The sequence below is a fragment of the Lonchura striata genome, chromosome 23 (genome assembly GCF_046129695.1).
Source record: "Lonchura striata isolate bLonStr1 chromosome 23, bLonStr1.mat, whole genome shotgun sequence".
Classification (NCBI taxonomy): Eukaryota; Metazoa; Chordata; class Aves; order Passeriformes; family Estrildidae; genus Lonchura; species Lonchura striata.
The window spans coordinates 9198768-9219995 of record NC_134625.1 but is presented as its reverse complement, the minus strand read 5'-3'; the positions used below and the strand labels follow the sequence as shown (position 1 = coordinate 9219995).

Genomic DNA, 21228 nt, shown 5'->3' with positions numbered 1-21228 from the left:
GCAGCCGCCGGGCACGGGGCGGGACGGGGCAGGGTGGCGTTGCAGGGTGGCGTTGCATTGCAGGATGGCGTTGCAGGAAGTTCTGCCAGCGAAGCAGCCGCCTCCGCAGCGGGGCCGGCCCCGGCAGCTCCGGGCGGCGCTCCGCCAGCCCGGCCGCTGGAGCGCTCGGCGATCCCGGCTGGAATCCTGCTGGACGAGGTAACCCCGCCGCCAGCCCCGGCTGCGCCATGCCGCGGGAGGGCACGGGGAGGAGGGCACGGGGAGGAGGGCACGGCTGCCACCACTGCCGGGGGGTCCCAGAGGGGTCCCCGGGAGCGTCCGCAGGGCCCTCGGCTCAGCAGAAGGGCTGGGAAGGGGCTGGGAACGCGGCGCGGGTTTGCTCGCTGCAGAGGCACCGAGCTCGGGACACCTGTGTTCAAGGTCAGCTCCTCTGCCCCCGGCCCTGAGCCTAAATTTCTCCACCTGGATCACGCATAAAGGGACTGTAAACAGCGTGGCTTGTAGGAGGTGTGAGCGAGCGGTCTGTCTGTCTGTCTGTCTGTCAGTCAGTCAGTCACTCTGCTCGTCCCTTCCTCTCGGCTGGGCTTTGCTTATCTCTTTCGCCGTGTGCCTCAGTGTCACAGTGAGCTCCTGGGCACTCTGTGCCCCCTTCCCCGGGACCCTGTGGCTCTGATCTAATAATCCTGGACCCTCCTTCCTGCCCCAACGGGAGAGCCAGGGAAGCCCACCCTGTCCAAAGTCTGTACAGACCCCTGACAATTCCTGTTCATCCTCTTTTGCCCCTCTCTCCACATGGACATCACAGAATAAAGAGAGCTGAACCAACGTATTTCGGGGTAAGAGCCTCTTTTGGGAATCTTTGCCATCTCCTGATATTCCTCCCCTCACAGCCTCGGACCTCTGAGCTAGCCTAGGATATTTTGGGGGCTGTGCAGTGGGGGGACATCACCTCAGTTTCCCAGGATGTCGGGGGCTGTGAGCACCGCCCGGGCTCCTGAAGGATCGCCCTGCTGAGCGCTGCTGGGGCGGGAGCCTGAGTCAGCGCCAGCGCAGCCGGTTCTGCCGGACTGGACCACGCTGGGGCGGGTAAGGCTGGGCAGGGCTCTGCTGCACCACATCCCGCAGCCCCCGTGCTCTGCCGAGCGCCGCGGAGCCCCTCTGCCACCTCCCCCGTCTTTCAGGTGGACGATGTCCCGGGCCGTGCAGTGCCAGAGCTGCCTGCCCTGGGGCAGCTGGGCACAGCTGCCTCGGAGCCTGGCAGGGCGCAGGGGGACCCGCAGCGTGTCCGTGTGTGCCGCTGCCGTGCCAGGTGAGCTGGGCTCTGCGCCTCTGGCACTCAGCCCTGTCCCCAGGGAAGCCTGTCCCTGTTGGACAGGCAGCAGCCCCTGGCCCTGTCACACCTAGCAAGGTGTGAAGCTGGGTGGGGTTAGCCCTGCTGGGCTGGAGAGGGCCATCCCTGACCATGTGCGTTCTTCCTCCCCACCAGGTGGTGCAGGCAGGTGTTTCCTCAGGAAGGTCCTTGGCACAAGCAGCATCTCCCTCCCCAGGTACAGTGTCACACGGCTGGGGCTCTTTGTCACAGAACCTGGGTGGCTGAGCTGGCTGCCTTGGCAACGGGGACACTGCTTTGCTTCCACCTAGACAGACACCCAGACCCACCTCCCTGCCTGCTCTGAGTCCTGCCCACCTCCTCTTCCTCTCCACGGGTTTTCTGGGATTGCACAGCCCATGGCTTGCTGACCTAGCTTCACCCTGCCCTGGCCCTGCGCTCTCCCGTGGTGTGGGGGAAGGAAGGGGCGAGCTGGCTCCTCTCAGCACTTCCCACAGCCTCGCTGGGGATCTGCCCACCCTGCCCCAGGTGGGGTTTGGAGCTGCTCCCTGTGACACTCTCCCTCCTCCTGCAGGAGCTGTGTTCACTACCAGGGAGACTCCCAGGAGAGCTCTGCCCAGCCCAGCTCCTCTCGCCATGGTCAGTCCCAGCTGAGGAACGTGGCCTTTTCTGGTGAGTCTTGCAGCCATGGTCTGGAGGGAGGGTCCTACACAGCGGGGTGGGGGCAGCTGCTGTCCTGGGCAGTGTGAGGGTTCCCCATACCTGGGTGCTGTCCCCTCTCTGCAGTGGCTTGGGGCAGGCAACTTCCCCAGTCCCCTGCCAGTGAGCAACCCTCGTCATGTCCAGCACCTTCCTCCTTCCAGGTGCCATCAAGAAGCACCAGAAGAGCCTGTCTGCGTGGTTCAGCCACCAGCCCAACGAGGAGAGGCAGTTCGGCCCTTCCTTCTCTCTGGATGCCGTCCACGTGGACCCAGTGATCCGGGAGAGCTCCCTGGAGGAGATTCTGAAGCCCTCCCCCGATTTAACCATCCAGAACCAGCTCCAGCAGCCCTGTAGAAAGGTGATCAGCCTCCACAACCTCTTTGACGTGGACGCCTGTGGGCGGCAGGTGAAGAACGTGGTGCTCTACGGCACCGTGGGCACGGGCAAGAGCACCCTCATCAAGAAGATGGTGGTGGACTGGTGCCACGGCCGCCTGCCCCGCTTCCAGCTGGTCATCCCCTTCTCCTGCGAGGACCTGTCCCACAGCCACGCCCACGTGTCCCTGCGGCGCCTGGTCACCAAGAAGTACCAGCACCTCCGGGACGTGGTGCCGCTGCTGGAAGCGTCCGGCCTCAGGGTGCTCTTCATCCTCAACGGCCTGGAGCGTCTCAACCTGGACTTCCGCCTGGCTGGCACGGAGCTGTGCTGCGACCCCAACGAGCCCGTGCCTCCCTCTGCCATCGTGGTCAACCTGCTGCGGAAATACCTCCTGCCCGAGGTGGGTGTTGCCCTGCTTGGTGCTGGGGAAAGTTTGGGGGTGAGCCCTGCAGCATCACGGGGATGTTTTGGTAATTGTTTGCAGTCCAGCTTGGCTGGGAGCAAGCAGGCAGCTTCTGTTCCTGGAGGGACTCACCAAGGTGGCCTCATGTCACTGGTGGGATCTTTGGGGAGGCCTGGTAAGGTAATGAATGCTGTGATCTTCCAGAATTTAGGGGGGGAATGGGGAGAATTCTTCTGTCCCCTCTGCCTGGGCCAGATTTGATCCAGTGCCCTTTGTGCAGGAGCTTTGTGAGCCTCACCCTGTGGATGGGGCGGTCCTTGTGCACCTCTGGGTGGGTTATGTCCTGCTGAGCAGCCCCAAGCTCACCCACGCCCGTGTCCCCAGGCCAGCATCATCGTCACCACGCGCCCGTCGGCCGTGCGCCGCATCCCCGGCAAGTATGTGGGGCGCTACGCCGAGATCTGCGGCTTCTCCGACACCAACCTGCAGAAGCTCTACTTCCAGATGCGCCTCAGCCAGCCCGGCTGCTCCGGAGAGGAGAGCCAGGATGGGCGCTCAGCGGAGCAGGAGAACCTGGTGGAGATGTTGTCGAGGAACTTGGAGCGCCACAACCAAATAACGGCTGCCTGCTTCTTGCCCTCCTACTGCTGGCTGGTGTGCACCACCCTGCACTTCCTCTACTTCACCAGGACGGTTCCTCCCAGCCAGACCCTGACTGGCATCTACACCAGCTTCCTGAGGCTCAACTTCAGCGGGGAGGTGCTGGATAGCAGCGACCCCACCCACATCTCCATGATGAAGTACGTGGCCAAGACAGTGGGCAAGCTGGCCTACGAGGGGGTGATGTCCCGCAAGACCTGCTTCTCAGAGGAGGACCTGCAGCAGTGCTTCGAGGTGGAGATGAAGACTGAAAGCGAGCTCAACCTCCTGGAGGTTTTCCGCAGCGACGTCTTCCGCTTCTTCCTCAGCCCGTGCGTGCAGCCGGGCAAGGAGCATACCTTTGTGTTCACCATCCCTGCCATGCAGGAGTACCTGGCAGCCCTGTACGTGGTGCTGGGCGAGAAGAAAACCCTGGCCCAGAGAGTGGGGAAGGAGCTGTCGGAGGTCCTCGGGAAGGTGAGCGAAGATGTGGCCGTGGTTGTGAACATCATCTCCAAGGTGCTGCCCCTGCGCTTCCTCCCCGTGCTCTTCAACCTGCTCAAGATCTTCCCTCGCTACTTCTCCCGGGTGGGCGGCAAGGACAAGGACACCATTGCCCACACCATGGCAGAGGAGCTGTTCAAAGAGGAGGACTACTACAACGACGATGTCTTGGACCAGATCAACTCCAGCATCCTGGGCGTGGAGGGCCCCATGCGCCACCCCGACGAGGCCCCGGATGATGAGGTCTTTGAGCTCTTCCCCATTTTCATGGGTGGGATCCTGTCCCGCCGCAACCGCGCCATCCTGGAGCAGCTGGGCTGCTCCATCAAGAACCTGGCAGCCTTCGAGATCGCCAAGGCCATGAAGAAGACGGTGATCAGGAAGGGTCGCAGGGGCCTGCCCCCCTCGGAGCTCATGGACTACCTGTTCTTCCTGCACGAGTTCCAGAACGAGCGCTTCACGGCCGAGGCCGTCCGCTCCCTCCGCGCTGTCAACCTCTCCTCCGTCAAGATGACCCCTCTCAAGTGCTCTGTGCTGGCATCTGTCATGAGCACCACGTCTCACGAGGTGGAGGAGCTGAACCTGACCTCCTGCAACCTGGACAGCGGCAGCTTGAGGACCCTCTTCCCCGTGCTGCTGCGATGCAAGGCTCTCCAGTGAGTACCACCTCCTCCTGCCCTTTGGCACTGCTCAGAAATCAGGTTTTCTCTCACCTCTGCCCGTCACAGGGATGCTTTAGGAGCCCAGGTATGGAAAACTTAGGAAAGGACGTGTTTATCCTCAGTGCAGACCTAGGGAACTACAGCTTCCAACATGCAGCACTCCTTGAGCAGCCTTTCCAGGGCGCTGCATGCTGGGATTTGCAGTCCCAGCTCACCCTCCCGCAGGAATTTTTTGGGAAGTTCCCCGCAGCTGCTACAGGCTGGGCGGGCTGCCAGCTGTCCTGGCAGACCCGAGTCCCTACGGGAAGTTACCCGGCATCATCAGTGTCGTTAGCTCTGTGAGGAGTTTGCTGTCCCAAAAGTGGGAGTCCGGGCTGTGCAGATGTTCCCAGAAGCGTTCCAGAAGGTTTGTGGAGCTGCAGGTCTTCCTGCCGCCCAGGTGGTGGCGAGACGTGCTCAGCGCAGATGGATCGGGCTGTGCAGCTGGGCTGTGCCGCATTTCCTTCCTCCAGATGCTCAGGAGGGCTTGATGGAGCCCCGATCCCTCCTCTGACCTTCACCCACCTCCTCAAGGCTCCGCCATCCCCTTCCCCTCGCCCTACTGGCACTGGCTCTGCTGGCTCATGCTCCGGTGCGGTGTCACTGTGCTCCCTTTGGGAGAGGAAACCTGGAGTGGCCTAGTTTGGGGAGCCCAGGGAGGATGGTGATGGGCAAAAAGGAGCGGGCAGGGCTGCCAGGCTCACAGGTAACAACCATTTTGTGTCTGTCACCTTCACGCCTTGCTCTGCACCAGTCTGCAGCTCAACAGCCTGGGCTCCGACGCCTGCAAGGAGATTCGTGACCTGCTCCTGCATGACAAGTGTGCGGTGAGCAGCCTGCGGTGAGTACGGCCCCAGCCCCGCACGGCACTGCCGCTGCTGCCCGCCACGTGCCCGGGCACCCCCTGAGCTCCCGTGCCCGCAGGCTGGCCAACAACCCCGTGGGCGAGCAGGGCGCTCGCTACCTGGCCGAGGCGCTGGCCGGCAACCGCTCGCTGAGGCAGCTGTCCCTGCTGCACACCGCGCTGGGGGACGCCGGCGCCGAGGCCATCGCCCAGCACCTGGCCCACAACCAGCACCTGCAGGAGCTCAACCTGGGCTACAACTCCCTGACGGACGCGGCGGCCCTGCGCGTGGTGGAGGTGGCCAAAAGGCACGAGACGCTGGACAAAGTGCAGTGAGTGCGGTGTGCCATCCCCGTCCCTGTGCTGTGCGCCTCTGTCCCTCCCCTCGGCCCTCACCTGTGTGTCACCTGTGCCTCTGTGCCAGCCTCTACTTCAACGACATCAGTGAGGATGGCAAGAGGGCGCTTGACAGCCTGCGCATGGACCGGGACGGCGTCAGGGCTCTGGTTTTCCTCACGGCGGGCACCGACGTCTCCGACTACTGGTCCCACATCCTGAGCGTGGTGCAGAGGAACCTGCCCTTCTGGGACCGCGAGCGGGTCCGGCAGCACCTCGCCCTCCTCCTGCAGGACCTGGAGAGCAGCCGCAGCCAGACCGCCAATCCCTGGAGGAAAGCCAAATTCCTGCGAGTCGAGAGCGAGGTCAAGAAAATGCTGGGGGAACTGCAGGATGGGAGCCTCTGACCTGCTGCCCATCCACCAGCCGGGGGTGGGACGGTGGAGTGTGCCCAGCAGCACATTCCCTGTGCCATCGCCCACCCGGAGATGCTGGGTGGATGGTGCTGTCTAAGGTGCTGGGTGCGTGGGGCTCAGCCTCATCTGCAGGCCAGGCTGAAGTGTGGGAATGGGACAGAAACCAGGCCAGGAGCAAATGGGACGTGTTCTTCTGGGCTTGCTGAAAGCCAGCCCCTGCACCCCAGGGAGCAGGATTGGGGCTTGTCTGTGAATCTTTTGGGAGCATTAAAGTGCACCTCTTTATTTCCACTGAAGCACACTAGTACCAAGACTTGATCTCCTCTTCGTGCCCTTCCTGGGGGGATTGTGGAGCCGCCCCTCCACCAGCTGGAGTGGAGGGTTCTGCCTTTGCCCATCTCACAGCACTGGCATGGAGCAGCCCAGCTCTGCTCCAGCACTGACCCAGTCATTCTCCCTGCCCGGTGTCCCCCTGGCAGCCACCAGGAGCTGTCCCCAAGCTGGGTGTCCCGGGGTGCTGGTCCCTGCTCCCAGCTCACACTGGCAGTGCCCTGGGGCTGGGAGGGCAGGCAAGACTCGGGGCTGTTTAACCATTAAACCTGGGGTGTCTTGGGGGAGGCGGGGACACTTCCCTGCCACTTCACCCTGTACCTTGCTCCCTCTGGCAATCCCTGCAGCCATGAAGCAAACAAAAGGTACGTGCCATGCCAGGGAATCCTCTGGAGACCCTTCCCCACACACACAGGCCCTGCTGCCAGGTGGAGCAAGACAATGTCAGAGCCCAGGCAGCCTGTGGAAAGGAGCCAGGGGCATGCAGGAAAATGTCTCCTTGTGGAGGAGACATGCTGGGGAGGCATCTCCTCTCCCTGGGTTTGGGGTTCCTTGTGCCCAGAGAGGTGTGGAGGGATTTATGGGGGGGTGTGTGCCGGGGAAGGTCTCTGTTTCCTTCTGGCTCCAGCAGCTCTTTGGGGTCCTGGTGAATGTTCTCAGCCCTCACTGAAGAGCCCTGTAAACCCCCAGGACTGTCCCCATCTGCTTGGCCCTGCTTTGCCCCCACAGTGAATGCCCTGAGCAGCAGGTCCTGCTGTTGGGAATGCAGGAGGACAGTGGTGACAGGGCAAAGGACAACCTGTGCTGAGAGACCGAGGGGCCTGGGGGCTGTGTGGGCTTGGCAAACCCCTCACCTGGCACCTGGCAGGCTCAGCCTGAGAGTGGACAAGCCCTGGGTGCTCGAGAGTGTGGGGTCTGCTGCCAGCCTCCCACCTCCTGTGCTGACCTCTCCTCTCCCTCTGCAGGGCTCGAGGGAGACAAGATGTCCATCGTGTAAGTGCTGATCTCCCCTTGACCAGGGGCTTTCTGGGGCTCAGGAGACATGTGGGGAATGGTCCAAGAGGGAAATCCACTCTGTCTTTTCCCAAGGAAAAGGAGGCACAAGCCCCACTCGGCCCTTTCTGGGAGGAACAAGCTCCCTAAGGCTGGGGGAGGCAGGGGCAAGGCCGTCCTGCACTAACATGGCCTGTGCTTCCCTTTATCATTTCAGAAAATTTGAATTTAACCCCAAAGTTGGGATCGACAACCCTGCCTTGACACTGACTGAGGACACGGGTAAATGCATGCCCTCATCTTTCAGGGTGTCCTTGTGTCTGCACGGGGCTGTGGCACCTGGGCACTGCCGGGGCCCTGAGCTCTGTCACACTGGGCACCTGTGGGAGCTGAACACAGAAGGGATGAGCAGCTCTCCAGCCCAGGATGGGGTGGAGAACCTGCGTGAGGATCCCTGCTGACGGGCTGTGCCCCTACACAGATGCTGAGGGCGTGGGGGAGCCCCGCTTCTACCTGCTGACCAAGGAGAGCACAGAGACCTTCGGCTTCTGCCTGCACGAGGAGCTGGGCTGCCAGGGCCACGTCATCCGGCAGCTCGAGCTTGGGGGGGTGGCCCAGCGCAGGGGGCTGCAGGACGGGGACCGGCTGCTCCAGGTCAATGGCCACTTCGTGGACCACATGGACCACCTCAGGGTAAGCTGGGAGCATCCCATGGGAACGCCTGGGTCCTCCCCAGCCAGGGGCACGGGGGATGCATGAGCCCTGCTGACCCCAGGGACCCTGATCCCAGCCCGTCAGAGGGGTGACCATGACCCCAGCCCATCAGTTCACAGCCTGGGTCCTTCCAGGTGGTGCAGAAGATCAAGGCCAGCGGGAACCAGGTCCTGCTGGCGGTGCTGGACGGTGGCTCCTACGAAGCAGCCAAATCCCTGGGCAGGGACCTGTCGCAGATGCTGCCGGAGGACATCCGCCCGCGCCTCTGCCACGTCACCAGGGACAAAAGCGGCTTTGGCTTCAGCGTGTCGTGTCCAGAAGGTAAAGCAGGATGCCGGCACCGCGAGCATCCCTGCTGCAACACCTCGCTCACCCCAAAGTGCCCCTTCTGCTCCTCCTGCAGGCACCAAGGGCACCTTCCAGCTGTCGGTGCTGCAGGACGGGCCAGCGGACAGAGCGGGGGTGCCGGCAGGCTGCTGGCTGCTGGAGCTGAACGGGGACAGCGTCAAGAGCTACTCCCACACGCAGCTCACCAGAAAGGTGCCTGCTCCCGGCGTGGGGGGCGAGGGATGGGGCTGAGAACGTCGCTGAGCGCCCCGTGCTTCCCATGCAGCTCAAGCAGAGCGGCAGCAAGGTGACACTGCTGGTGGCATCCAGCGCCGTGGAGGAGTTCTATCGCCTGCGGGGCCTGCGGGTCACGGCGGCCTTGGCAGACACCTCCAGGCTCCCCTTCAAGGTCCGGGAGCTGCACCTGGTGAAGGGTCCCGCTGGCTACGGCTTCCTGCTCAAGGAGGATGACTGCAGCTCGGGAGGAGTAGGTGAGGGGGCTCAGAGGGGCAGTTTGTACCTGAGCAAGGCACTTCTGAGGGTTGGGAAGAGCTGACAGCTCTGTGCCTGCAAGGGGACGCTGCACAGGGGTGTCAGCAGAGCCAGTTCCCCTCTGTGATTCCCTTCTGTGAGCCTCTGCCCCGCTGTGGCAGGCCAGTTCCTGTGGGAAGTGGATGTGGGGCTGCCGGCCGAGCAGGCAGGGATGAAGGAAGGGGACCGTGTGCTGGCAGTGAACGGGGAGAGCATCGAGGGGCTGGACCACGAGCAGACCGTGCACAGGATCCGCGCCCGGGAGGACCAGGTGACCCTGCTGGTCATCGACCCCGCCGGTGATGAGTTCTACCACTCGGTAGGTTTTGGGGGCACGGTCCTGCTCTGGCTGGGCAGCCCTGTCCTTAAACGTTCTGCTAATTAAACTGATAGTGAGGAGCAGCAGCTCAGCTGAGAAGCAGTTGTTGCCACACTGCTGTCAAAGGCAGGTGCTTTCAGAGGGCAAAGCCCCTGGTCCTGCTGCTCCCCTTGCTGTGCACATTTACCTGTGCAAGCAGAGGGGAGGTACTAGGGGGACAGATCCAGAGGACATCCCCATGGCTCGGGGTGGGCCTGTGGAGTGTCTGTCCCTGGAGCAGCCCCGTGCTGGCTGCAGGGCTGCAGCAGTGCCCTGACTGCAGCAAGGTGGGCACAGCTGTGAGGCTGCACGGTGGCATGGGTGTCCTCCACAGGGGCTGTGTGTCCATCCCTCTTCTGCTCTTCCAGATCGGGCTGTCCCCGCTGCAGTTCTTTGAGGACAGTGACCCCGCCTCAGGCTCCTGCACGCCCTCCCTGCCCTCTCGCAGTGGCTCCCCTGCACTCTGTGACGTTGAGGTGGCACCCAAGGGACCTGTGTCCTGGCTGATGGCTGCTGCCAACAGCATAGAGATCATACAGGTAACTCCTGTTACTGCCTGGCATTGCTCTGAGCACCGCCACCCTCCTATTCCACCAATCCTTACATTTCCCTGGCACCTGTGGTGCTGCCAGGAGGAGGCTGGTCTCCTGGCCACAGGGGTCAGGCAGAAAGACCCCTCCAACCTGTGTCCCCGCAGAGCCAGCGCCAGGAGCAGCACACAAAGCTGTGCCAGGCATTCTAACAGCCCAGGAGCCTCTGGATGGGCTCTCCCACACAGCACCTCCACCCAGGCCACGTCCAGCCCCTCGGGCCTCAGCACTGCTCAGCATGGACCCTGCACACGCAGCTCCTGTGTCTCCATGCCTGGCTCACAGCATGACACTCCCAGGGACTCGTCTCTGCTCACCGAGGCTGGCTCAGAGCTTTTATCAACCACAGTGGCAGCTCCTCGTAACCTGACCACAGACCTGTGTCTTTGCCTGCCCAGCTACCTCCAGGGATTTCTCAGGACATTGCACTGAAGCCCTTGCCCAGCTCCAGGCTCTGGGAGTTCCCAGGAGAGCTGAGGCACTGCCCTCTGCACCACGACCCAGGGGACTTGAGGGTTGGCTCAGATCTGCACGTGCATGGACATCTCTCCTGTGCTTCTCCTCTCATCCTCTCCCTGAACCTGTGGGCAGCGAGTGTCCACCACCCACCACCACCCTGCTCCTGCACCGCCCTTTTGGGGTGTGATTAAAGGACAAATCCACGCTGCTGTTTGTGTGGGTGATGTTATGGACAGCTCTGCCACTTGGCAGCACGTCCCAGGGCCGGATCCAGGCTCTCTTCCCAAGCCTGGGAAGATGTAGGAAGCTCTCCAGGTGTGCTGCTGGGAGGGTAAGGGCTGAGAGCCATCCTGAGAGCCCCTGGGCACTGTGCCTGCAGGAATCTGAGAGCAAACTCCTGCAGGCAGCCCTTGTGCTCCACAGCAAGGGTTGTTCCTGAGGGTTCCCCTTGCAGGTGACACGTCAGGAGCACCCGTTCCTGTGCCAGTGCTGGGGGACGGGGACAGGGGGGAATCCCAGCGGGGAAATTTCACCTCTCTGCCAAGCGTGGGAGAGTGAAAACCAGCACAGAGTTTTGCATGTGGCCAAGAACCACAAACCTCTGGCTGAGGTTTTACCTCGGCCCCCTCTCGAGCGTGAACAGAAACACCACACTGGAGTTCCTGCCTCTGTGTCCTCCGAGCTCAGTGCAGGCAGCTGGGGTGCAAAAAGTCCTTGTCCAGCACCCCTGGGAGCTGACAGCTCAGGAGGGAGCAGGGCTGGCCAGCTGCAGGCTGCTTTGGGGGTGAACAGTCAAGGGAGAGGTGGGAAAAGCTTGGCTGGGAGCCCCCAGCAGCACCAAGGTGTGGGGGTCCCTGCATCTGTCCCAAAAGTCCCAAGTGAAACGCTCCCAAGAATCCCAAGTGAGACAGCCACAACAGACCCAAGCAAAATCAACCTTTGCTTGAAGTCTCACAGCCCCAGCTCGGGGTGAATCATGCCCAGAGAAGCAGATAGTCAGGAATGCAATTACTCAAGCGTGTTCCCTGATCTCTTTGGATCAGAGCCATGGTGATTTTTGTACTTGGCTCTCACAAAGCCAATGTTGCCCTCCCCAGCTCTCTCCCCAGGTACTTGTGGTAGCGTGGAGCTGGCCAGGGCACCTGCTGGTGGTCAATCCGGCTTGACTATTAGCCAGAATCCATTAGCACCTAATGGGAAAAGCCTCAGGAACACGGCCTCAATAAACGTTGACATATTTGAGGTCAATATAATCCTTAGGAAAATTTGCCTAGGTAATTAAAGCCAGACAAGGAGTTGCCTGTCCCAGAAATATTTACCAAGCTTTACCAAAGGCAATAAAATGAAGGCAGGGAGTTTTATAACCAATCTATGCTGGGTTCCCTTGTGTTTAGTGCTGCTTCCTGCTGTGCTGCCCATTTGGCTCTCCAGCAAGTGGATGCCACAGGGGAAGCAAAGCTCCCTGGAGAAGGCTGAATCCAGACATTGAGGCTGTGCTGTCCAACCTCCAGGCCCAAGTTTTGGGGTGCTGATGTGGCCAAACCCACAGGTTGCCTTTGCCTGGTTTCCCCTCGCAGCTCCTGTGTGAGGCCGATGCTGCGTGGTACCAGTCACAGCTGGTTTTTGCAAAAGGATGTGCCCTTCTGCCTGGAAGGGAGATGAAAAGAGGATCTGAGGGCAGCAAAGAAACAGAACTCAACTGACTTTCAAGCCCATGTTGTGATTTTTAAAAAAGTTTGGTAGTGTCAGCTCTGACAAACTCACTCCTTGGTTCCCTTTAGATTCCCTGGTCCCCTTTCCTCTCCCTGGTCCATTTTCACTCCCTGGTTCCTGTTTCTCTCCCTTGTCTCCTTTTGACCCCCTGGTTCTCTTTTCTCCCCCTGGTCCCTTTTCACTCCCTGGTTCCCTTTTCTCTCCCCCGTCCATTTTCACTCCCTGGTTCCTGTTTCTCTCCCTTGTCTCCTTTTGACCCCCTGGTTCTCTTTTCTCCCCCTGGTCCCTTTTCACTCCCTGGTTCCCTTTTCTCCCCCTGGTCCCTTTTCTCTCCCTGGGTTCTCTTTTCTCTCCCTGGTCCTTTTTCTCTCCCTGGTCCCTTTTCACCCCCTGGTCCTTTTTCTCTCCCTGGTCCCTTTTCTCTCCCTGGGTTCCCTTTTCTCTCCCTGGGTTCTTTTTCCCCTCCCTGGTCCCTTTTCTCCCCCTGGTCCCTTCTCTCTCCCTGGTCCCCTTTTCACTGCCCGGTCCCACTTTCTCTCCCGGCTCCTCTTTTCTCTCCCCGTTGCTCTCGCTGCCCGCCTACTGCTCCTTCTCCCATTGGAGCCGGGATGCCGGGACCAGGCTCTGCCTGCCCCTGCCTTTGCGGGGAGAGGCCTCAGGTACCTGCCAGGTCTCCGGTTCCCGCTCCCTCCCTGCCGTGGGGATGCCGGCGCCGCTCCCGCCGCGGGCACATCCCTCTGTGGGAGCGGGGCCGTGCAGCGCCGCTCCCCCGCGGCCGGGCCGTTCTTAGAAAAGGGGAAGGCGTCCTCGGGAAAGGGGAAGCGATCCCGTTTCGCAAGCTGGGCGAGGGCCACGCTCGGGAAGGGCCGCGAAGGCCGCGGGTCCCTCCCGGGGCCGGCGGGGCGAGCGCGGCCCCCGCGTTCCCATGGCGACCGCGCCCCGCCCCGCCCCGCCCGCACCAAGCATGGCCGCCGCACCGCCCTCACGCCGCCAGATGCGCATGCGCTTCCCCCTCCGACCAATCAGCGCCGGATCCACCCCGGAGGAGGAGGCGTGGCCGGGCGCGCGGGGGGGCGGGCAGCCAATCAGCGCCGGCGAGGAGGGCGGGGCCTCGCTGGAACCGGGCGCCACCGCCCACGGCCGCCGCCGCCGCCCTGCCCGGCCCGGCCCGGCCCGCAGCGCCCTCAGCCCGGTCCCCTCCAGGGCCGCGGCCCCGGTGCCGGACGGGCCCCACGGGCCGGGTGTGGGCGCCCCCATGTCGGCACCGCTGAAGAAGGGCCCCGGCGGGCTCATCGGGCTGATGAAGGACGCGTTCCAGCCGCACCACCACCACCTCGGGCCGCACCAGCCCGGCGCCGTGGACAAGAAGATGGTGGAGAAGTGCTGGAAGCTCATGGACAAGGTGGGGAGGGCGGTGGGGTGGAAGCGGCCGAGGGGGCTGGGGTGGCATGGGGCTGGCCTGGGGGGTTTGGGGCTCCGGGATCAGGGGGGATCTGGGATGGGGCTGGAGCATGGGGGTGGCTGGGAGAGGGGGTCTGTGGCTCCAGGGGGGATATTTGGGGGGCTGAGAGGTGTGGGGGCACGGAACGGGGTGCAGCGCTTTGCGGGAAGGATGTAATGAGCGTGGAGTGACAGGACAAGGGGGAATGTCTTTGCACTGCTGGAAGGCAGGGTTAGATGGGGTATGGGGTAGGAATTTCCCCTGGCAGGGTGGGCAGGCCCTGGCACAGGGTGCCAGAGGAGCTGTGGCTGCCCCTGGATCCCTGGCAGTGCCCAGGGCCAGGCTGGGCAGGGCTGGGAGCAGCCTGGCACAGTGGGAGGTGTCCCTGCCAGGGACTGGGATAAGATGGAACTGAAGATCCTTCCAACCCCAAGCACTCTGTGATTCCATGTGGAACCTGTGGAGAGGTGAGGATGGAGGAGAGGCAGCGTGGGAATGGGATGCCAGGATGGGAAGGCATGAAGGGACATCAGCAGCTCTGCAGAGAACAAGGTGGAGGAAGAGGGGAGAGTTTGAGATGGAGGATTTGGAAGTGCCTAAGAGGATCTGGAATCCTTCCCTAGGGCAGTGGTCACAGCCCTGAGGCTGCCAGAGCTCAGCAGCTGTACAACACCCTCAGGCACAGGATGGGATTGTTGGGGGGTCCTGTGCAAGGCCAGGAGTTGCACTGGATGATCCTGGTGGGTCCCTTCTAAGCCAGGATATTCTGTGATATCTGTATTAATCATGTACAGATAATGCCAGTCCTGTAGGTGCTGGGAATGGGGTGGGAACTGCAGGTGGTGACAGCAGCAGGACAAGGGAGAAGTCTAGGATTTGCTCTTTGGAAGCAAACAGACCTGGTGTGTGGGTAGTGGATGGTGAAGCTTTGTGGCAGGTCAGGTTATTCCTTTTGGAATGAACAGGAATATGTTGCTGCACCTTTTCCTTTAAAAAGAGGAAAAACTGTAAAAGCCTGAATAAACCCTTTTGCAATAAGCACATGGAGTTACAGAAAGATAAAGTATCAAGTGATGTTTAACAAGAAAAACTTGTGCTGTGGGAGCTGGAAAGGCCTTCTTCCAGCCCCACACCTTTAGGAGGGGCATGGCTCTCTGGGGTCATTAAGACTCTCCACTCCTCCTCCTCCTCCTTTTCAAATGCCAGGAAATGGCTCTTGCCAGGGGCAGGACACCAGACCTTTTGGCCTGTTGGTGTGATGGGATATTTGATTTACTGGCCTGGCTAGGTGTGCTGGTCAGTCCAGTGGTTTCAGAAATCCTGGGGAGTTGTCAGGGAATGATCAAGCGAGTGAAAGCAGACACGAAGAAATAGGCACAAAATAAAAATATGACATTTTAATGGAATTTTCATTGATTATTACTGTTCAGCCCTGAAATCAAGGCTAGGTTTGACACGTTGCAGTCTGAAATGAGCAGTGCATTTTACGACACTGAGTTCAGGGCCCTACAAGTAGTGTAGAGTAAGAGGATCACCCAAGTTGCACCCAGGCTTTGGGGACTGTCACCTGGCCACCTCCTTCCCCTCTGGCAGCAGAGCAGGCAGGGATTTTGGGCATCCCTCATCCAACTGCCCCTCAGGCTCATGGATTTTCCTTCTCTTTCCCCTGCATTGTTTATCCATGCAGTGTCTGAACCTCCTGCAGTAAGTGCTAAAAGCAGGCAGAGCAAATGACTTCTTTAAAGGCGTATTAAATTCTGTTCCTGCCAAGAAATCACTCTGTGTTGGCTGGCTCAACAAAAGGCACGGTTTCTAGTTGTGCCTTGCTGTGCCTGTGATGAGCTTTGATCACCTACAGAGGCTGGGCCAGAGGAAAGAAACCCTTTTGAGAAGTGCCATTGGCTCTGTTACAGACTCTGAGGGCCAAGCAAGCACAAGTGCTAATGTAGAAAGGCAGTTTGGGCATTAAACAGCACCCTAAATAAATGTAACCTCTAAGGATGCACATCTTCATCTATGGAATATGTAGATAGAGATGGCAACTTGTGTTTGGCCTCATAACCCGCTCTGCTCGAAGGAGAAGACTAGCCTGGAAAAAAAGCTGATTATTGTGGCATTTTAAATGCAGTGGGATTTTTTTTTTTTGGGGGGGGGGAAATTTCACAGCTTTATGTCTTTATAGCAGGCTGGATGTGTTCTCTCTCCACTGGCAGAAAAGCCAAGGCTGCTGCTGTATTTGTCACAAGTTACACCAACCTCTTTTGACTCCAGGTTTACTCATAGGCAGCATCCAGAAGCTGTCAGGCTTGAAGTCTTGTTCAGTCTACAAAAGGAGAGATCTGGCTCTGAAAAGCCTTTCAGATTTCAGTTAGATTTCAGCTGTACTTATGCACACTCGGAGAACACATCTGAATTAAAATCTCTTCAGTGGTGTAGCAAAAACCCAGAGAAGCTGATGCTGAGAAGGGCTAAATGAATGGAAGGTGTTGAGAACGGGTTCGATTTCTGGGCCAAGAACATGAGAATCCAGGTGCAGATAAAAAACCTGCTTGTGTGCATGTTTAATAGATGATGTTTTTGCCTCTCAGAGCTGCGTGCTGTGTCTGTGTGGGTACACTACACTCACGACCTCATTTGTTAGTCTGCATAATTAGCTGGTGTTGTCAAAGCATTCGTGCATCTCTGCTTTCGGATGTGACTGATGAATTTCCTATGCAAGTTGATTCTTGTCCAAATATTTTCCCTGTAATGCTCTCCATAAGCTGCCTGACATATTTATGTCTTTCAGATTCTTTCATTTGAAGCCCTAATTTTTTTGTCAGTGCCATTCCTCCCACAGCTACATGTGGTCACACAGAGCATGGACACAAAATAGCCCTTTCCATCCCTGTTGGATGTTCCCCTTCAGCTGAATGAGGTGATATTTATGCATTTCTCTGCAGAACAGAGATGAAATGCAGCCCCCTGGAGTTCACTGCTGTGGGTGGTATTTGAGGAATAGGTGGGTTAGTCATGAGCTGCTTGGGATGGAGCAGAGTGGAATAAATGTGGGAAAGCACGGAGGAGGAAGAACAGCTTTGAGATAAAGCTTCTCTAAAGGGTTTCCTGATACCATTCAGTTCCTAGAACTGATGTAGAGAAGTGCCACTGCAGGTCACCTTCTTCGTGAGGAGAAAGGCCAAACACAAATCTAGTAAGAGATAGGAGATGTTTGAGTAGGTTTTGTTTTGCTGTTGGCTTACACTGGAATGAGGTGTGATCTCAGTGCAGTTAGCTGTTCAGCTGCTAAAGGAAGGGAAAAATGAGTTTTCAAAACTACCCTGGGAGGGAAAAATCATACCTGGGAGTAGCCCCTGGATGCTCATCAGGCCTGGGAATCTGAAATCCACAATTAGTCAAAGCAAGCTGCAGATTGTTGAGGGGAAAGATTCAATTCTAGGCCTCGAAGATCTAAATGAGATTATTTTTCCTAGAATGAGTATGTAACAGATTCTTTCCTCAAAACTCAGTAGGGGAAATGGAGGTTTTTGGGGTTTTTGACTTGTATTTGGGAAATTGAAATGTATGAAGTCAATTTTCAGGTTCTTCACAGGCCCACCTCTCTTCATGCTGAGCTTTATTGGCATGTCTGAAAACCCAAAAATATCTCCCTAAATGGTTTGTTCCTCAGAGAACACAACGTAAGCCAGACAAACTTTTGGATGATAATTTAAAACCATGAATTGCTTCTGTTCGTTGCCATCACACCTAAACAAAAAAATATTTTTCTGCTTTTTTGCTCAATTTCCTTCCACGTTGCTGGTCCCTGTGGAAGGCTGCTGAGGGGCAGCTGTTCCCAGGGCTGGGAACATTCCTTTGGATGTTGTCATGATGCTGCAAGTGCACACGTAGAGAAATGGAGAAAATGCCACTGCTTTTGTTGCTGCTGTGTTATAAAAGCACCAAGTTTGCTCAGGAGGCAGCAGTTTTGTTGAACTGCTCATCTCAGCTAATTTTGATCTGTTTGGTAAATAAAGAAGCTGATTTGATAATAAAATACCAGCACTTTTGACCTTTCTGTTAACTGTTAGAGGCATCTACACTGTGGGAAGCATTTTACAGGGGCTCTGAGAATGAGCAGTTTGCAGAACTCTCTGCTGGTGTGGGGGAATTGTTTTAATTGCTACCAAAGTCTGAAATGCAGCAGGTCTGCTGCTCCCATAGCTGGGTATTTTCAAAGTGTAACAGCCAAATTATTCTCTATTTCCAGCTGGCTGAGGGAAGTGCAGGCTCTGCTTGCTTCATGTGGCTTCCTCCTCTGAGCTGACTGTGTTTGTTAGGGTTTTAAACCCACTGTATAATAAACAATTTCTGCTGAAGAAAAGGTTTTGCTGCCCAGAGCACAGCTCAGCTGGGTCTGAAGAGCATATTTAGAACCTATTCATGCTCATAGTGAAACTCTTTTTTTTTTTTTTTTTTTTTTTTTTTCAGGGGACAAATGGTTGACTCAATTTGTTGATATGGTTCAGTGTACAATGTTCACAGGCTCCAAGGAAGCAGCAGTTGAGGCATTAGCATCAATTGACTAAATCAGCTCTCTGGCCATCCATCTCTTTATCTTAAGGCCTTGGCAGCCTCCTCAAAATGGAGGGAAAGTTTTGGTAGTTTGTTTTTCCCATATATTCTTGCAGAGGCTTTTTTAGGTGTTTATTTTTATTTTATTTTTTTTTTTTTTTACCAGCAGTCTGATTTTTCTGCTTGGAGTTTTTGATACACTGTGTACCTTTCTCTTGGCTGAAATCAAACATTTCACAGGTCAGCTCTTGGTACAGGCACTGCTGTAAGTCAGATAAAATTGGAGGTGTCACTTCACAAGGTTGCTTTTTGCACAAGCCCTAAATGCCAAAGTGAAAAGCTAAAGCACTGTTTCAGAAGGAATGACTCTGTTTATCATCTATATGTAAAGGAAGTAGATGTTTAAGCCTGCACTGTAGGGAACTGCTCAATTCCTCTTGAAGGTTTCACAAAGTTTTGTGGAAATGAGGGGCTGCAAAAGGACGTTAAACTGTTCTTTTGCTTCTTATCCACGTCACTTAAGTTTTGCATTCTGCACTGTTTGATATCTGTAATTTCCTCATGCCTGGCTGTGTCATGAATTTAAACCTCTTTTATATGCTGGGTGTTAAGCAGCCAGATAATATTCATTACAGGGAAGAACTTTAGGAGTAGCTACATTTTGTGGTCAGGTTTGCTGGAAATCAGAATATAGAAATGTCAGACTGCTGCTTACCTTGTAAACTTGATCCAAAACTGACCTCACAACTCTAATTCCAACCCTTTCTAGAACTGAAATTTCACTAAATTTTTCAAATGGCTGTTTTGCCATCAACTCTCCCTTTAATTCTCTCAGTTTAGATAATGGAAACATTTGGCTATGGCGGATGGTGAAGTGGCTTCCTTTCCCCTCCCCTGTCACATAAATTTATTATCATGAGTTTCATCAGTCCACATGCACTTCAGCCCAGAAACTGCATTCTTTTATGGTGGCTGGGCTCACTAGCTGGAGAAAATAGCCTGGAGAAAAGGAGGCTCAGGGGAGACCTGATCACTCTAAAACGCCCTGAAAATTACAGTGAGCTGGGGGTTGGGCTCTGCTCCCAGGCAGACAGTGACAGGACAAGAGGAAAGGACCTCAAGCTGCACCAGGGAGGTTCAGGTGGGACATCAGAAGGAGTTTCTCCATGGAAAGGATGGTCAGGCTGTGGAAGGGGCTGCCCAGGGAGGAATTTCTCCATGGAAAGGATGGTCAGGCTTTGGAAGTGGGTGCCCAGGGAGGTTCAGGTGGGACATCAGGAGGAGTTTCTCCATGGAAAGGATGGTCAGGCTTTGGAAGGGGCTGCCCAGGGAGGAATTTCTCCATGGAAAGGATGATCAGGCTTTGGAAGTGGGTGCCCAGGGAGGTTCAGGTGGGACATCAGGAGGAGTTTCTCCGTGGAAAGGATGGTCAGGCTGTGGAAGGGGCTGCCCAGGGAGGTGGTGGAGGTATCCAAGGAATGCCTGGACGTGGCACTCAGTGCTCTGGTCTGTTTGGCGAGGTGGGGACCAGGGTGGACTTGATCTCAGAGGTCTTTTCCAGCCTCAGTGATCCTGTGATTCCATCTGGACTTGCCCAACAAATGGGATTTGTTGCAGCACACGTTTCAGAGCATCATGTTTGTGACAGTGAGTTGTGTTTAACCCCTGACCGTGCTCCTCTCCCGGAGTTTTCACAGAGCTGCTTTCCCCATTCCCACAGGTGGTACGGCTGTGTCAAAACCCCAAACTGGCCCTGAAGAACAGCCCTCCCTACATCCTGGACCTGCTGCCTGACACCTACCAGCACCTGCGCACCATCCTGTCCCGCTACGAGGGCAAGATGGAGACCCTGGGCGAGAACGAGTATTTCCGTGTCTTCATGGAGAACCTGATGAAGAAAACCAAGCAGACCATCAGCCTCTTCAAGGAAGGGAAGGAACGGATGTACGAGGAGAACTCCCAGCCTAGGTAACGGAGAGAAATGGTTTCAAGTGTTTCTTGGAGGAATTAAATGCGTCGGGTTTAAGGTAGATCAGTTGTCAGCTCGCCTTTCATTTTGTACAAAGGCATAGCTGAGGTCAAGGGACATCTTCAAGGTGAACAGCACTTAAGAAAAGGAGAGGTGGAGGTAGAAACTGTACTTGGCTGAATATAAGGCTCTCTTGAACAAAATAGTGTGAATTTAGTGTACCTGAGAAGGTGTTTCCTCATCCAGCTTTAAGAAAAGGAAAGACAAGGTGATTTAAGAGCAGAGTAAAGCTCTGGAAAAGATGAATCTTATACATTTGTGCAAGGTCTAACAGGCAGAGATATACAAGGCATACATTTGTAACATACATTTCAGGTTTTTGAAGTAGATTTTGAATTTTTTTTAAAAAAGAAGGTGGAAAAAAAGTGAAAACCACTCAGTGGCTGAACATAATTGCCCTGGGGAGAATGTGGTTAACAGCTTGGCAACAGCTTGGAATTACTGGAGGGGGGAAGAGTGTTGGCACATGTTTCTGGTTTAATATTGAACTCTGTGTAGCATATTTTATGATATTGAGCTCCAACCAAGGCTGTGACAGTGGCTCCAGAAGGCATTGCTGGTGCTGCTTGCATTGCTACTGACTGTGTTGAAGAATGGATTAAGAAATGGAAGTTTCTTTCTGGAGTGCTGTTAACTGTGTGTGTATTGTGATCTGTCATAAATCAGGAACATCTGATGAGTAAATGGTGGCTGTCAGTCATGAATCCAAAATCCCACCTCCAGTGCCATGGTTTTTCAGAGAGGAGCAAAGAGAAGTAATTCCAGGGGGTTAATCATCCTGTTGGTTTGTAATCCAGCTAATTGACTAGAGGGAGCAGGGGAAATCCAGACTGATGGATGTGAATGTCAGGAGTGCAGCAGAGGCTGCTGTTCTCACAGCGGGCATGGCAATCCTGGGGGAATTGCTAATTGTCCCATTTATGAATAAACAGCTTT

General features: G+C 56.7%; 3 protein-coding genes and 1 long non-coding RNA gene across 6 annotated transcripts in view; 3 read left to right on the top strand and 1 right to left on the bottom strand.

Annotated features, from left to right (window-relative positions):
• The first annotated feature begins 118 nt into the window (after window positions 1-118).
• NLRX1 (NLR family member X1) lies at window positions 119-8108 on the top strand. Of its 3 annotated transcripts, XM_077788014.1 has the most exons (14): window positions 119-198; window positions 806-836; window positions 936-1086; window positions 1182-1309; window positions 1487-1547; window positions 1905-2002; window positions 2194-2810; window positions 3198-4612; window positions 5412-5498; window positions 5582-5833; window positions 5926-6202; window positions 7549-7576; window positions 7794-7858; window positions 8058-8108. In XM_077788014.1, coding segments are annotated over exons 4-13 (2958 nt in total). In that variant the 5' UTR covers window positions 119-198; window positions 806-836; window positions 936-1086; window positions 1182-1188; the 3' UTR covers window positions 7796-7858; window positions 8058-8108. The 3 variants fall into 3 exon arrangements, with proteins under 3 accessions (XP_077644140.1, XP_021396166.2, XP_077644139.1); XM_021540491.2 differs by lacking the exons at window positions 7549-7576; window positions 7794-7858; window positions 8058-8108 and having other exon boundaries at window positions 5926-6549; XM_077788013.1 differs by lacking the exons at window positions 806-836; window positions 936-1086; window positions 7549-7576; window positions 7794-7858; window positions 8058-8108 and having other exon boundaries at window positions 191-198; window positions 5926-6549.
• Window positions 6152-10759, top strand: NHERF4 (NHERF family PDZ scaffold protein 4). Its single transcript, XM_021540494.2, has 10 exons — window positions 6152-6202; window positions 7549-7576; window positions 7794-7858; window positions 8058-8269; window positions 8425-8611; window positions 8694-8830; window positions 8904-9108; window positions 9271-9467; window positions 9875-10045; window positions 10204-10759. Exons 2-10 carry the CDS (start codon window positions 7566-7568, stop codon window positions 10246-10248), a joined length of 1230 nt encoding a protein of 409 aa, XP_021396169.1. The 5' UTR covers window positions 6152-6202; window positions 7549-7565; the 3' UTR covers window positions 10249-10759.
• A 1033-nt stretch (window positions 10760-11792) lies between these two features.
• On the bottom strand, window positions 11793-13190 carry LOC110475963 (uncharacterized). The gene is made up of 2 exons (XR_002466346.2): window positions 12932-13190; window positions 11793-12202 (listed from the first exon to the last, which is right to left on the bottom strand). It is a non-coding gene; the product is annotated as an uncharacterized LOC110475963 (long non-coding RNA).
• A 236-nt stretch (window positions 13191-13426) lies between these two features.
• CBL (Cbl proto-oncogene) overlaps window positions 13427-21228 on the top strand; it is a 36934-nt gene continuing 29132 nt past the window's right edge. Inside the window, exons 1-2 of the mRNA XM_021540495.2 lie at window positions 13427-13670; window positions 19984-20231. Of these exons, the coding sequence (XP_021396170.1) occupies window positions 13524-13670; window positions 19984-20231 (395 nt within the window). The 5' untranslated portion in view covers window positions 13427-13523. The remainder of the gene's footprint in view (window positions 13671-19983; window positions 20232-21228) is intronic.